Source organism: Amblyomma americanum, chromosome 1 (assembly GCF_052857255.1).
Source record: "Amblyomma americanum isolate KBUSLIRL-KWMA chromosome 1, ASM5285725v1, whole genome shotgun sequence".
NCBI lineage: Eukaryota > Metazoa > Arthropoda > Arachnida > Ixodida > Ixodidae > Amblyomma > Amblyomma americanum.
The window spans coordinates 21494926-21510275 of NC_135497.1; the positions used below are offsets into that span (position 1 = coordinate 21494926).

At 46.1% G+C, this 15350-nt stretch overlaps 1 protein-coding gene and 1 long non-coding RNA gene across 2 annotated transcripts in view; one reads left to right on the forward strand and one right to left on the reverse strand.

Annotated features, from left to right (window-relative positions):
* Window positions 1–15116, reverse strand: part of LOC144110840 (uncharacterized) — a 29955-nt gene extending 14839 nt beyond the window's left edge. The window contains exons 1-8 of the mRNA XM_077643925.1: window positions 14848–15116; window positions 13900–14106; window positions 13081–13242; window positions 3699–3885; window positions 2312–2448; window positions 1894–2014; window positions 1051–1215; window positions 26–172 (exon numbers count right to left, since the gene is read on the reverse strand). Of these exons, the coding sequence (XP_077500051.1) occupies window positions 26–172; window positions 1051–1215; window positions 1894–2014; window positions 2312–2448; window positions 3699–3885; window positions 13081–13242; window positions 13900–14106; window positions 14848–15036 (1315 nt within the window). The 5' untranslated portion in view covers window positions 15037–15116. The remainder of the gene's footprint in view (window positions 1–25; window positions 173–1050; window positions 1216–1893; window positions 2015–2311; window positions 2449–3698; window positions 3886–13080; window positions 13243–13899; window positions 14107–14847) is intronic.
* On the forward strand, window positions 11043–11786 carry LOC144131238 (uncharacterized). The gene is made up of 2 exons (XR_013314660.1): window positions 11043–11167; window positions 11715–11786. It is a non-coding gene; the product is annotated as an uncharacterized LOC144131238 (long non-coding RNA).
* Window positions 15117–15350: the final 234 nt, after the last annotated feature.

A 15350-nucleotide genomic window follows, 5' to 3' on the forward strand; every position in this document is an offset into this window, starting at 1 on the left:
GGAGCGCGCCAGGAAGGGTGCGTACCGGCCATCTCGTCGGGGTGTGGCCGCTCCCCCTTTTGAGGGAAGACAATGCAGTCGCGCACGTGATGCAACTGCGGCACATTCACAGCCTCCAGCTTCCGGATGTCGCCCGGGTTCATGCACGGGTTCTTGGTCACGATCACGTCGCCTGCGTATCCCACCGTGCATGGAATACTCAGTGACTTTAATGCAAAGTGCGGCTGAAAATTCAGGTGAAAAAAAACAATCTCATGCGTCAACCTTTCGGCTCGTCTGTGCGATGTAACGAAAATAGAATAGTCCTTTCATTCCAAGCCAATGAATAAAATGGATATACTCGCGGACAGCTTTTTGTGGCTATGCAGTGAAGCTACGAGGGCGACGCGCAAGGCTTTCCCATGCGCAGTCTTACCACGCTCTCACGAGAGAGAGAGATAGGCATTTAAGCTGGCGGCGAGTATAGTATGCTGTTTCGGCTCCAGATGCCGGTTCCTCAAGATTACCGCGATTAGCTTCGCACAAAGCACGGGTACCTCACCACTGTATATATCTATTGCGTATCCGGTGCTGTCAACATAGAAGCATCGATCCGTGCAAACCACGGATATCTCACAAGATATATCCGGGACATTTCTTGGACAACTGAGCATTAGTAAGTCCTAGCTTCGGCTTCAGATATGAGAATGCCGCAACCAGAGAAGGAGCTCGCAAGCGAGGCCAAAACAAGATAATTTCGGTCAGAATCAGCACACGAGAAAACTAGACGTGCGTTCATGTATACAGACTACAATAACGTGGTAGTACCGTCGGAGAATTCTACTTTTAGATCCGACTACAAGAATCTATATTTCTGCGACAGCAGCCCTCGAACACGCAGCACGTTTGCATATGCCTTCGAAGCATGTACTCGGGCACTTTATTCCCCTACCATTTCAACCACGTTCACATTAATGGATCCTTTCGAATAAATTATGAAAGGTGCTGCCTAAACGCACCGAGACAATGCTGCGCTATGCTTGCTAGCACGAAAATAGGTTACTGTGATACCTTCGAGGATGGTCGCAGGGTCGTTGACCTTGTACTGCAGCATGTCGTTGGAGTACTGGACAAACACCTGTCCGTACTCGAGCGTGCCGGTCTCGTCCAGCACGCCGAACATGGTGCGCCCGTAGTTCGGAGGAACCAGAATACGAGCCTTGGTCCTCAGTTCCTCTGCAAAAGGTGTATACATTATCCGGCGTGAAGAGGCAAGGGTTCGTCGTTCACACATGCTGTTGTAGAGAAATTCAGACAAGCTCCCTGAGGGCCATTCAATGCCTTACGAGCTGAAGTTCTTTTCCTCAGGAAACATTGATCTTTATGGGCAATCTTTGACTTGACCATAATCTTTGTCGTCAATTCGCTGAATGTTAAGCCGGTCATTTCGCTGCCGTATATGCGTTTGTGGGCTATTACAAGGCTCGTACGCGGGTCCAAAACATCTCTGCTGTTCACTGTGACACTGATTGAAGGCATTTAAGACCAGATACTACCTTCCAGAAATGTGTGGTTATGCTAGATGCAAAGAGAACGACTGTAACGATTACCACAATAGGCTGGTTAATGCAAGCGACAGGTTCTCGATGGTGTCACCTATAGCATTTAATCTATTTTCCGTAACATTAACATTAGCCTCATAATAAGAACCTTATTTTTGCGCTAAACATCGCACAAAACTGACAAGGAGGATCCGGTGAAGAAATTGGATATTTGAGATAACTTTGAAAGATCCCGGAAATTAGCGTAATTAATCGGCAAAAGGACGAAGTCAGGGCCAGGGTGCTGCTTCTCTACACTTCTTCCCAGACGACGAAATGAACAAAAGCGGTTAAGCTCATGTGTTTCACTCACTCAGGACCTTCTTGTTGACGGCGCGAACTAGAGCCCGAAAAAAGGGCTCGACTGTCAGGTCGATGCCCACGCCGGCCAGCTCCTTGTACGGGAGACGCAAGGCGCAGTAGGAACGGAGAACCTGCACAATTAGTAAGGCGCACAGTTTCGTTATCAGTTTACAAGCACCTTCCCACTTCATAGGTCGTTGACCCTGTCTCCAAAACCCTGAATCCATCCTTCAATGCGACTAAAATGGGATCGGATGTCGAACATGGGTTTCAGTAATTCGACTAAAATAGGATCAGCTGTCGTATATAGGGTTCAGTTATTCGTCTAGTATGGGATCGGCTGTCGTACATGAGCTTCAGTTATACGTAGAACAGTGCACTGACACCACAATGGCACAAAAGCTGCGAAGATGAAAAAAATTTCTCACATGCGCGGCCTCATGGGGATCCATCATGCTGTCGATGAAGGAATCGAGGATTTTGTTCTGCAGCATCAGGAACACCTCGGCCTTTATGCCGCTCTGCTCCAAGATGGTGATCATGGGTCGGTTCAGGTAAAGAACGCCTGTGAGGAGCACGGTAAATCATCACGGGCGTAAATATACTGTCGCGGCAGCACGCTCAAAATGTAACTGTTGCAGTAATCTATTCCTACAATTTGCAATGCATGTCACGGATTATCCTCACTAATGAATCAGCGAAGTCCACCGCAGAAGGAAGGCGTGCCCTTTCACGCTTTGTAACATACTGTGGCTCAATGACTATGCCTTCTTTCTACTTGTGGTAGCGAGGAGCCAAGTACAGAACAGCGCACAAATGCCAAAATTTCAAGCTCTAAGTCCGCTGTGTAAGTGCAACACTGAGAGGCAAATGTACATTTAAATTTTCGCACAAATAAGCAGTCTTTCGTCGCTTTTGTATTTTAGGTAACCGAGTGCATTTAACTTTGCTCTTTGTCTTTCTATAAAACCCTGTGTGTTAGCTTTTGCTTCTTTATCCGCATTTTTACTTGCTTTGTTTTGTCGCGATGTACGATGTATCCTTGTACCGCTCCTGCCTTGGCCACCAAATGGAGGCTGGCAGTATTGAATAAATAAATAAATAAAATATCCATTCATTTGGTATTCATTCCAGTGGGTAGAGAATAAGTACCCTCCTGTATTCTGGCCTTTCAGTTATCAGGTTTATCTGACCCAGAGGAAAATTTCGTCTACAATCCTGCTTCACGTTAACTTTTCTCGATGACTGTTCGTGGCCACGTGAAAAAACGGCACTACACTTCAACAGAAATTGTGGGATACTCTGCACGACAATTCATTGTAAGCGTGGAACAGCACCCCGAACTATGGATCCCTGAAAATTCGCTAAGATGCTCATAAGGAGCCCAGCGCAAGCCCACTAGGACACAGCGTAACTGCAGTCGGATACAATTGAAGAACGAAGCGGCTTTCTCCCATAAAAGGACCCCCTTCCAGCCAATGACATCAGCAGATTTCCATGACCCTGCTAGCGTGACATGCGGGAAGCGCCAGATGAAAAGAGATTGTCCACTCCCTCTTTGGTCGGGGACAGTCCCCTCCCTGCATTGTAACGCCGCTCCTTGCGTTGTCTAGCTAGCAGGGTCATGAGAGCCGGCCGTCGCCAATGGCTGGAAGGGAGTCCTTTGACAGGAAAAAGTCGATTCGCTCTTCAGTTGCATCCGACTATAGTGGGCTGCGGGAGAGAGCACGGGAGAATTATGTGTCTCTGTGTCCAAATGCTTCTCTAAGCGCTTTCTGTCGATGGTCGCGGTCATAGGACATGAAGACAACGCACGCGGCTTGCTCGTCTTCAGCACGTATAGGTCGGAGTGGTCCGAGTGGAACTTGCTCATGCTCTCGCGGAAGACGATGCGGCAGCCGCTCAGCGTCGGGTCCAGCAACAGCATTCCCTTGCAGCCACCGTAGCGGATTTGTACAGCGCACGGCTCCTCACCCTCCTCTAGCTCCAAGGCGTGGTGGACCTGCGGAAGGGCGGACAATGAAGGCTTCTACGAACGACTATGTACTTAGGTCACTCCATACATTATATTTTAACAAAAATAGGAAAAACCGCCAGGACCTTGTCTTATGCGGGAGCTGCGGGATTACAAGATAACCAGTTCCGTACCGGTACAAGCTTTCTCCTGGCGTTGTGCTCGTGTTTCACGTAATTAGGGTCACAATGGCCAGATCCGCTGGGTCAGCATAACCACAAAGGACACATTGCCGAGAGCACCGTCACTAGACTTTCTACACGGCAAAGAGGCGAGTTTTAGTCAGGACATAGTAGTCACCACCGATGGCGACACTGCCTGCCGCAGAGGAAGTCTCGTATACAGATATCGCTGCAAAAATACCGTCCTATGCATCACAGGTTTCTGTAGTTCATGGAGCAGAAACGTATCTCATGTATGGTGGATGACTAGACATTGGACTTGGGCAGCATTTGGACATTGATGACACGTCCACTGCTCACAATAGACAGGGTTCATGCTGGTGTATATGACAAAAATTCCAGGGTTTTAAAGGACTTTCGAAGCCCTCTGCGTGATTTTCAAGGACCACATTCGCAGTTAGAAATCCAAATAAGACAGATGTTCAGCGGTAGAAAGAGGCGTGAAATGATGAGAATTCACTGAAAAAGGGGATTGTCATTGGGGCCAATATTTTAACAAAGAAACTTGTCTTCGGATAAAACGATGGCAACAGCATATTTCCTTTTTCAACCACTTCTCATCATTGTTTGTTACACGGATGACCACTTTCAGTTTGTTAGATGATGCAAACATTTATTCGCTAATGAAGCAAAGCAAACACTCAATCAGTCCTTAGGTGGCCCCAATTCGCTTCTCCTCAATTTTTATGTCTATGTCCAAGACCTCCTACTGCTTGCTCTTGGCAGTCTTCCTTAGGATGTCCGACTTCATGATGCAAGTCAGGCCACTGGTTGCCTCTGCTTTTTCTGCATACAATTCTGCTGAAGCTGTCAATTCTGCAACTACGGCTTCTAGTTTCTTTTGCCTCCTTCTGACAGTTTCAATCTCTTCATCAATGCACCGTTTTTTCCGCTGTTTCGCATCTTCGCGCTCCTGCTTTTTATGTGTTTCAAAAAGGCACGGTATTGGCTCTTTGGAGAAGTCACAGATGCTCTCAATTCCTTAGTGATGGGAACATTGAAAATGCCACCTGCTACGTGTACAGCATCACAGCTAATCCGCTGTGAAATGCCCTGCGTCCATCACAAGTCCATGCTTCTTGCACGCATCCATCAAGTTTGACGACTGCGATGGCGCTGTCTGTGGTTCATTAGCTTGACATTCAGATATCGTCACGAAGCTCCTTACCATACAGGTACTCCCGGCGGCTTGCATGTGCTCTCTATGCCTTGCACTTTTTAGATGGCTTTCTAGTGCCGATTCCCCCATGGCAATGATGTCGAAACACTTACAGCAAACTTTGCATTTTGCCTTGTGCGGATTTGACATGTCCGACGCAAGCCACTCTCGTTAGTCGTCGTTGTGGGCCACGGCACCGCCACTGCGATCCCACGCTCACCACTGATGTATCTACAGGTGCTGCTGCTGATTTTCCTGGGCCGGCCATGGACGATGCACAAGACGGAATGCCTCAACGATACAAGCTCCCAGCTCGGCGCGTGTACGTCAACCGACTGCGACCTATCAACATGTTTTTTGCCTGCGTCACCTATTCTGGATGCTCCGCCACTTCTGGACGCAGTGGTCGATTCCGTCTGGCAACGTGGGACTCTGACTGCTGATCGGGCGGTACAAAAGTGCGCGCCTTTCGACGCCCCTCTGGGCCACGGCACCGCCACTGCGATCCCACGCTCACCACTGATGTATCTACAGGTTGGTTACTATGACGCTTATTCTTACCGTGACGATGACGTCTGTCTTTTAGCGGTGTCGTGGCCACCTCATGTTTTAAAAAGTTTCCGCGCTGGTGTATCCTATTTATGGTGTCTGCTAGTTTTGGGAGGCGATGTCGAGCTAAACCCGGGACCCATGACTAAGGCTCAAGAGGAAAAGCTGGACCTTGTGGCTGGTTCCATCTTACGCCTTGAAACCAGCAATGCAGTCCTTCAAGACTCTGACAACAAAGTGCTTCAGATTCACGCAGACTTAAAAATTGACTTAGAAAAACTAACAAAGCGAGTTCACGATCTAGAGCAGAAATTTGCAACCGCACCATCTGCTGAGCTCGTGGGGAACAGTGACAAGGGTCTCGCAAATGTACAGGCAAAAATTGACGACCTTGAAAATCGCTCTAGGCGATCCAATGTTCTATTTTACGGTATAGATGATCCAGAGAAGTCGGAAACTTGGGAGAAGTCTGAACGTCTCGTAAATGACTTTTGTAAAGAAAAACTTGGGCTTACTGTTGAATCTGTTTCCAGAGCACATCGCGTGGGCCGCTTTTCTTCCGAGAAAAAGCGGCCTATCATAGCCAAATTTTTTAATGAAAGGGAAGTTGACACTGTCATGAGCCGCGGCTATAAGTTAAAAAACACTAATTTAAGCATCTCGCGCGATTACTCCGAAGCCGTTCGCGAAAAGCGACGGAAGCTTCTCCAGTTTTCAAAATCTATTAAGAAAGATGGGGATAAAGTGCGACTCGTTTTCAACAAGCTCTTCGTTAACGATGATCTTTACATGTGGAACACCAACGAAAGTCCAGCCATTCTTGTATCAGGGCGCGAGGATGGCGAATGACGTCCTCCCTCCGTTTCCTTTAACCTGCGTTCATCGACCACCTCACCTGCCAAATTACATTGTGGTAATGATAACGAATGGCTGTTTTTGTACACCAACATTAGAAGTGCTGTAGCTAACGGTATTGCACTATCATCTTTCATCGATTCATGTCAAGCTTCTTTAGTGGTACGAGACGTGGCTGAACGACACTATTCATGATGTCAACATCTTTACCAGTGCATGCAATTTCAAATTTTTTCGCTGCGATAGACAATTGCGAAGGGGGGGGGGGGCGGTGTTCTCATCGCGATAAAGGAGGATTTCATTGCCACACCTATCGTTATCGATTCTTTCCTTGAATGTGTTTGGGTTTCTTTGAATGATGGTGCATTTCGTGTCATCATCGGCGTTTTCTACCGTCCTCCCGACATGTCTGGTGCGTTTTCAGATGAATATCATCGGGTGCTCAGTGAAATGTATACGCGTTTTCCCAATTCCGCTGTTATTATATTTGGAGATTTCAATTTTCCAAGAATTAATTGGTCAACACTTTCCGTAGTGGACACAGATGCAGAAGCACATTCTTTTCTCAGCACTTGCCTTGATTTTTCACTAACACAACTCATTAACCAACCAACACGATCAACTAAAGCCTCTTCCAATGTACTTGACTTAGTTCTCACAAACAAACCTGATATATTTTCAGGCATAACTCATGAGGAACGCATCTCTGACCACGATGTTATCACTGGGTACATTAAATTTCGCACTAGTAAAAAGATAAATACTAAAAAGAACATAAGATGTTACGGCAAAGCAAATTTTGATGCAATTAATGCAGAATTATTAATGTTTTCTGATAAATTTTTGCATGATTTCTGCTCTCGCTCTATAGAGCAGAACTGGATCCTTTTTAAAACTGCCCTCAATGATCTCATCGACCAGTTCATTCCCATGTTAACCATTACCTGTGATAGCAGTTCTCCTTGGTTTACCAACCGTCTTCGGCGGCTGAACAACAAAAAGAAAAAACTATACAGACAGGCAAAACTGAATGGTCTTGTGAGTTCACATGACAAATACAGAGCATGTGAAAAGGATTATAAGGCACTATTAAAATCTACTCGGCGCAACTTTTTTTCTCATGACTTGTCTTCCATGCTGAAAAATAATATTCGCCGTTTTTGGCGTGTGGTAAACCCAGTAATTCGACCTGACATCACTCTTACAGATTCTGTTGGTGTTCCCATCCCTGATTCAGAGTGCGCTCAACTTCTTAACGATGCGTTTGTAACTGTGTTCACAGATGAAGACATTACATCCTTGCCTACATTAAGCGCACTAGTGGAACTAACTATGGACGAGATAGTCATCAGTGAGCCTGGTGTTTTATCTCTACTAAACAATCTCAAAACATCTTCTAGCGCTGATCATATGGGCTTCAATAATAAAATTTTAAGGAATACATCACATAGCATTTGTTCCATGTTAACCGCATTATTTTCCCAGTCGCTATCAACTGGCACCATTCCTAACGACTGGCGCATAGCTAAGATAATACCCATTTTCAAATCAGGTGATCGTGCTTCTCCGCTTAACTATCGTCCCATCTCCTTAACAAGTACAGTTTGTAAATTACTCGAGCATATTATACATACTCAGGTCATCAACTACCTTGAAGATCATAACATTATCTTCGATCATCAGCACGGTTTTCGCAAGGGCTACTCATGCGACACCCAACTTGCCGGTTTTATTAACGATATTCATGCACTGATTGACGCTGGTTTCCAAGTTGACGCAATATTTTTAGATTTTTCTAAAGCATTTGATCGCGTTCCACACCAAAGGTTGTTGCTTAAACTTTCCCAACTGAACATTCACCCTAATATTATTGCATGGATAGCAGATTTTCTCTCATCTAGAATTCAGTTCACATCAGTTAACAACTCTAACTCATGTTACGCTAATGTTACGTCTGGAGTTCCACAAGGCAGTGTACTGGGACCTTTACTTTTCCTTATCTATATTAATGACTTACCCAATTGCGTGACGTCCAGAATCAGACTATTTCCTGACGATTGTGTGCTTTATCGACGTATAACCTGTAACACTGACAGCCAGCCACTGCAGTCTGATCTTGAAGCGATAAGCACATGGTGTTCTAATTGGTTAATGCCTTTAAGTCTTTCCAAAACTAAGCTCATGTCTTTCACTAACAAGCCGCGTATTCCTACCGCCTACTTTCTTGATAACAATAGTGTAGAATTCACCACAAGTTACAAGTATCTTGGCATTAACCTACAATCCGACTTATCATGGAATCATCATAATAATCTCACTCTTGCCTCCGCTAACCGTACTTTCGGACTTCTCAAACATAATTTAAAAGAGGCCACGACACATGTAAAAAAACTAGCGTACACCACATTAATCCGTCCGAAACTCGAATACGCGTCTGCCATTTGGGATCCTCATCAGAATTATATCATCAGTAACATCGAAGCCCTGCAAAACCGTGCTGCGCGATTCATCTTTTCTGATTATTCATGTTACACCAGCGTCACCTCATTGAAGACTAAAGCCGAGTTAGATAACTTAGCACTGCGCCGAAAAATTTCCCGTCTGTCACTTTTCCACAAGCTTTATCACCATCCTTCCCTTCATGATGAATTCTTTCAGCCACCGCCAGTTATCTTTCCACGTCGCGATCATCCTTACAAAGTTAAACGCATTAACTGCCAGTCATTCCATTATGCCTATTCTTTTTTACCACGCACAATAACCGAATGGAACGCTTTGCCATCAGAAATTGCCACTGAATCTGATCTAAATAAATTCCAACATCTTATGCACTCATGTTTCAACAACTAAAAAGGTATTTTTTGAGCGTTCTTTTCTTCCGCCTTGTCTTCTTTTTATTTTATATTTTTTTTGTACTTCAGCGCACCTTTTCCAGTGTTGTCTTTTTCTTTTTCTAGCGGTGCTGTTATTTATGCTCAAATTTTGCTGTTATGTGCATTGTTGCGACCCTTTCTGTGAATGGCTATTTATGATTAATATTTTGTGATTTCTATTTTATTTTAGTGCAATATCTTTAACCTTATAACAATGCTTTGTACTTACTCCCCCCCCCCCATGTAATACCCTCAAATGAGGGCCTTTGGGGGTATTTTGAATAAATAAATAAATAAAATAAATGACCTCTGAAATTTGCATTTTCCGGGTATTGTTTCCACGCACGTTGACTGGCACACACTACGCTGCAGATGCACAAAATGTCACGATACCGCCGCACACGCACACCCAAGCACTACACGGGCAATAAATCTCGCGATACAACCGCGCATACACATATCAGCGCTACGCGCGCAGAAAATGTTACGATGGAACAGCACACGCGCGCATGAGCGTTACACGTGCTCAAGACGTGACGATACAACCGCACACGCAAGCGCTAAACGCGCACAAAATGTAACGCTTCGACCACTCAACCGCACACACAATGGCGGCCATTTATCTACTCAACTGGAAAGTGGATTAGATTATATTGGATCTTGGGGCTTCTAACCGGAGGACCTTACACTGAAGTCCTAGCCAACTTTTTTGGGACGCTACGACAGAGTCTGCCCCGCCGTGTCGTCACCACCACCCATCACTTGAGCCTATTCCAATTTTCAAGGCGGCGTTTAGTTGTTTCGACCGCCCTGGCCTAGGAAAAGGCTTCTTGCTCATTCACCTCGCTGTCGGTCGTTCCGCCCTCTGTCGGCTGACCTGAGTCGAAACCTAGCGCCTGCAGAAGGGTACATGTATTCGGTTGGCAGGGGTGGAGTGATCTACACAACAGAATAACATGCTCTATCGAATCCTCATCCTGCCCACTAATTGTGCAGATGATGTCCGCATTGATCTGGCCGGATACCGGGCTTGCCACTTCTTCGTGCGCAGCACCCCCGCTCGAGCCCCGAAGAGTAGTGCACTCCTAAGGTACCACTGCAAAGGGAGTTGTCGTAGAAGCGCTCAAAAAGGCTGCGTTCCAATACTCCCAAGTAGACGGCTACTTAGACGTCTAGCCGGACAGCCACCATCTTGGGACGCGTTCCACTTCTTTGTGGAGAATAAAACTTGTATGTATGTATGTATGTATGTATGTATGTATGTATGTATGTATGTATGTATGTATGTATGTATGTATGTATGTATGTATGTATGTATGTATGTATGTATGTATGTATGTATGTATGTATGTATGTATGTATGTATGTATGTATGTATGTATGTATGTATGTATGTATGTATGTATGTACGTACGTACGTACGTACGTACGTACGTACGTACGTATGTATGTATGTATGTATGTATGTATGTATGTATGTATGTATGTATGTATGTATGTATGTATGTATGTATGTATAAGACTGCTTCGCCGAAGTCCACATCGATGCAGGCTAACTTGCTGTCTAAAGATGGCGGAGCTGATGTACGCGGATGAGCGAGTCGTGCTCTTGCGGGCGTCGGACTGTACACGGAGTATAGGAAAGGAAAAATGTGAGTCATTCTATTATGTTATTTGGTACGCAAACTAGTGGCTAATTAATCTTCGTGGACGTGCGATTCCTAGAAGTGAATCACGCAGGAGAAAATCGTGCAGTTGAGAGCTTTGCTACAGCAGCGGACGCTGTAGGTCTGTTTACGTGATCCGGCATCTGACGATGCCGGATCTTAATTAGCACCTTTATTTTAGAGAATACTGGTCGCTGTCGTTGGTTTCCTCGACGGGCGTTAAGGCGGCTGGCGTGACAGTTAACAAATGTGTTCTTCTGTTGCTGTATTAGTTGCATCAACTCTTTCGCGTGCATTCTTTTTTATCTCTACACTCTCAGAACAAATACACCGGAGTGTTGCGAATTGATTTTAGTCTTTGCAGGATTAAAGATCGCTGCTGTATTTAGGTCTCTCGCTGTCTCCGAGTGCCACGTAGGGCAGACAGCAGGTTTAATGTCACGTATGTGTTTTCCTTTTGCAGTTTATATTAGCCGTATCGCATTTCGCGCATATTGATTACAGTCTTTCGTATTCTTTCTTATGTTTACAGGACCGTCTGAACGAGCACGTTCGAGGAGCATGTACAGTTGAGCATCAATAATAAAAGAATAATCGCATATCTCTTTAGCGTCGTCTTCGGAGAGCGGCCCCGTCTGCTACAAGTAGACTGACCGATAGGCACATCCACCAGTCCGGTTTACGCGCAAAGTCATTGCAGAAGAAATGTGTAAACTTGTTGAAAACACGTTTTTAATTATCGTTATTGCTCACTTTGTGAAAAATAGTAGTACAACTGTTCATAAGCTTTAGTTACATTATTATGCCGCGAGGCGGCGTGAGCAGTAGACAAGTTCCAATACATGGACATGTAGACTGCTCCCTAGACGTCACACTAGACGTCTTGTTAGACGTCTAGAGTATTGGAACGCAGCCAAAAAGTACGCAGGAAATGGTTGAGAGGAAACGGTAAACAAGCCAGCGTCATTGTGGCTAGACGTTCACGAGCGTCCGCTAGGCACGCGCTTACTTGACTGTACGAAACTTACACTCTGTTTTTAACAATATCGCAGCGGGATTTCAGGTGGGTTGATATTTTATTATATACAATCACTGAATGTTTATTAAAAATAAAAAATTTTAAAATTCAAGGGTTTTCAAGCATCTTCAAAAATTCCATGACCTTCAAGGCCTTGAAAACAGTCCTATCAAATTCCAGGGTTTTCAGGGGTTTCAAGGACCCGCACGAAATTATTTAGACATACGATGGCCTCTCCTGTCCAAAAGAAGCGAAGCATTATCATGGGCGGCAGAGTTTTGGGAGATTGTTCCTGTCAAGAAGTTGGATCGGATGAGATGGCTGTGGGAGGCGCGAGGCATGAAAAAAGGCTTCTGCTATTAACAAAAAAAAAAACTCGCAGGACTGTGCCCCCCCCCTTCCCCCCCGTTAAGTGCAAAGTGAAACCATCGGTCAAGCTCTGTCTGCTTCCGTTGACCTTCGGGATCCCGGCCGACGGACAGACACACTGCGGAGGATGACTACATTGAAGTGCGGATTTGACTCGAGGTAATGTTTTCTCTCTCTCCCTATCTCTGTCTCTCACACAGGACAGTTACCGGGTGTCCAAAGCGAATGTATGAGCGTTGGCAGCGGTGTGACAACAATGAATTTTTCAGAAAGCCCTGCCGCTACTTGGCATGCTGCCAATTTCTCTAGTCGATTCATGCCGAGGCATAGTAATTGCGCGGGAGCGTCTTGGCACCAGCGAATTTCGTCCCTACCCGCGCGGGAGCAAGTTAATTGGCGTGCGGGCAAAATCACCGCCGGCACAGCCACGCTTGTCTTGGTGACCTGAGCGACACATTAGCAAAGGTTGTAAGTTTAGACTGGTTGTCGATAAGGACGATAATATACATACCTTGCGCAGCAGGCCGTGCGATATTCGCCCTATGCCGTCGCTGAAGATGTACTCGCGATGGGAACCATCGCTGCTGCGGCCAGGGGCTGCGTGGCGGATGTCCGGTTCCACAGACGTGTTTTGGCTCGGGACCGTTAACAGACCCAACGACTGCGAAAAAGCCTGCACGCAGGAAAATAGGTCTAATGAGTGGGCCACTTTGCCATAGCTGGCTGGCTATAATAATGGTGATACAGAATTCATGTTTGTGCAGCTGGGAGTTGTGAAATTTGTGAAACCTTTCGCAAATATAGAGAACATTAAAGAGTGGCTTCTCAACAGTAGAAAGTGTGTAATGGAAACACCTCCATAATAGGCATTGGTACTCCGAAAGGAGGCTGATTTGCCTGGTTAGATCTCCGAACACAGTCCGTGCAGTGTCGTAATTATTTATGAACGCTAGTCTTACTTTCCATTCCCCCTCTGGAGCATTTTGACACTCCCACATTCGATTCGAAAACGCGCAAGGCATAACTTATGATGTGGATAATTTCACAGTCAGATATGAGTCACTGCACATGGCGCCTGATCCCTGCGGACCGCTGATCAATGAAGGGCTCACATAGCTACAATGCGATCCAAACATATATGGATTAACGCAATGCACCTGGCCTTGAAGGTGTGATGAATGATGGTGAATGGCAGAGACACTTGGCTCAGCCTTCTTGAAAACAAAAGCTCCGTTACTAAACGTGAAGAAGAGATTCCCTCACATACTTTCGTGCGATTTAGTCGATTTTCCCGTCACCTCTCTCAACAAGAACGTGACTGGCCTCTGACCTGTCCAAGCCGTGCCATGAACTTGGGCACGCCGACGATGGTAGAGAGGTCGCCGATACCATCGCGTATCTGCTCCGCGGTGCGGCCCTGATTGTCGTGCGCGTAGAACCAGACGCCGTGGCTGCGTAACTGGCTCGTCGAGCAACCCAGGAACATGAACCGGCGGCCACCAATCTTCAGGCCGGACGACAGCGGAGGCTTGATCACCTACAGAAAACAAGCCAAAGGTAAAAAAGAGGAACTAAATGGACGGTTTACATTGTCATTTCAAGGAGCCCATCAAATGCATCATTTTCCTCAGTGTTCCTATCAAATATCTTCATGCAGTTTTGTGCCCTCCTCTGCACTTCAGCTACATGAATCCATACAGCAGCGGAACGAAAAAGCGACCGTGAAATCAAATTAAAATAGGCAAATAGAAGCTCATCAATGTGAAACTGAAATGTAGCACTACTGCCAATATAGATTTGTCGCATGACATACTGATTCCCTGTGCCCTTCAGTGCGAAAGGAAGTAGCCGCAATCCTCGGGTATCAGCGGTGTCTGTGCGTGTGAAGCCTTTCAGTAGCAAGTGTATTACCGGCTCACTAGGTGAGTGGACACGTCAGTCGCACTGTGAATAGGCGGCGCTGTTCACCTACAATTTGAGGCAGTTACATGCCTTTCCTTCTCTCAAAACCGGTGGCATGTTTAGACTGCCAATTTTGAGTAAAGGGAGGAACATAACTGGATCCCCGAGTAAGAGGACACCTCAACAGCGCTCTGAGCTACGTGGCGGTGGTGTACATGTGAAAAAAACAGTGCTTTCGCACAGTGTTTTGTGCTTAGCAATGCTAAACCGGCAGCCATTTTTTTTCCTTGAGACTTCAGATACTGCATTTTTCCAAAAATTAAGCACGCTACGGCTACTTGTTCACAGGGCGATCATGAACCCCCCAACAGCGTACCGCGCTGAGAAAGTCGTCCTTGCAGGCACCCAGCGAAAAGGAGATGAGCTTGCAATCGTCGTCCCGCACGACGATGCGCAGGGCGTAATCTGGGTCGCAGTGCTGAAGCAGGCGGCTCTTGCACACAAGTTGAGGGGGCATGTAGACGCGCCGAGTGGGCGTCAGGATCACCTTGCGCACCTTGACCATGTGGGATGGTAGCTCCTGGGCGATCACCGAGCCTGTGAAAACGTCGATGCGCTGCCGGTGCACCCGATACCGGAAGTACAGGTGCTCCATGGCACTGCGGAACCAGAACACTTGCGCGGTACCGCGCCACAAGGACACTGTTCTTGATATGCTGGATATATAGAAGCGTTGCACAAAGATCGATAGGAAAAAGAGGCAAAAGTGTTGATGTACATAAAGCATTGAAAGGAACTGTAGTCCGAGAAGAATTGAAAAAAAATTTAAAAACACGATTATGTTCAGGGTTCACCGGCACTTCTTATGTGTAAAGTGAA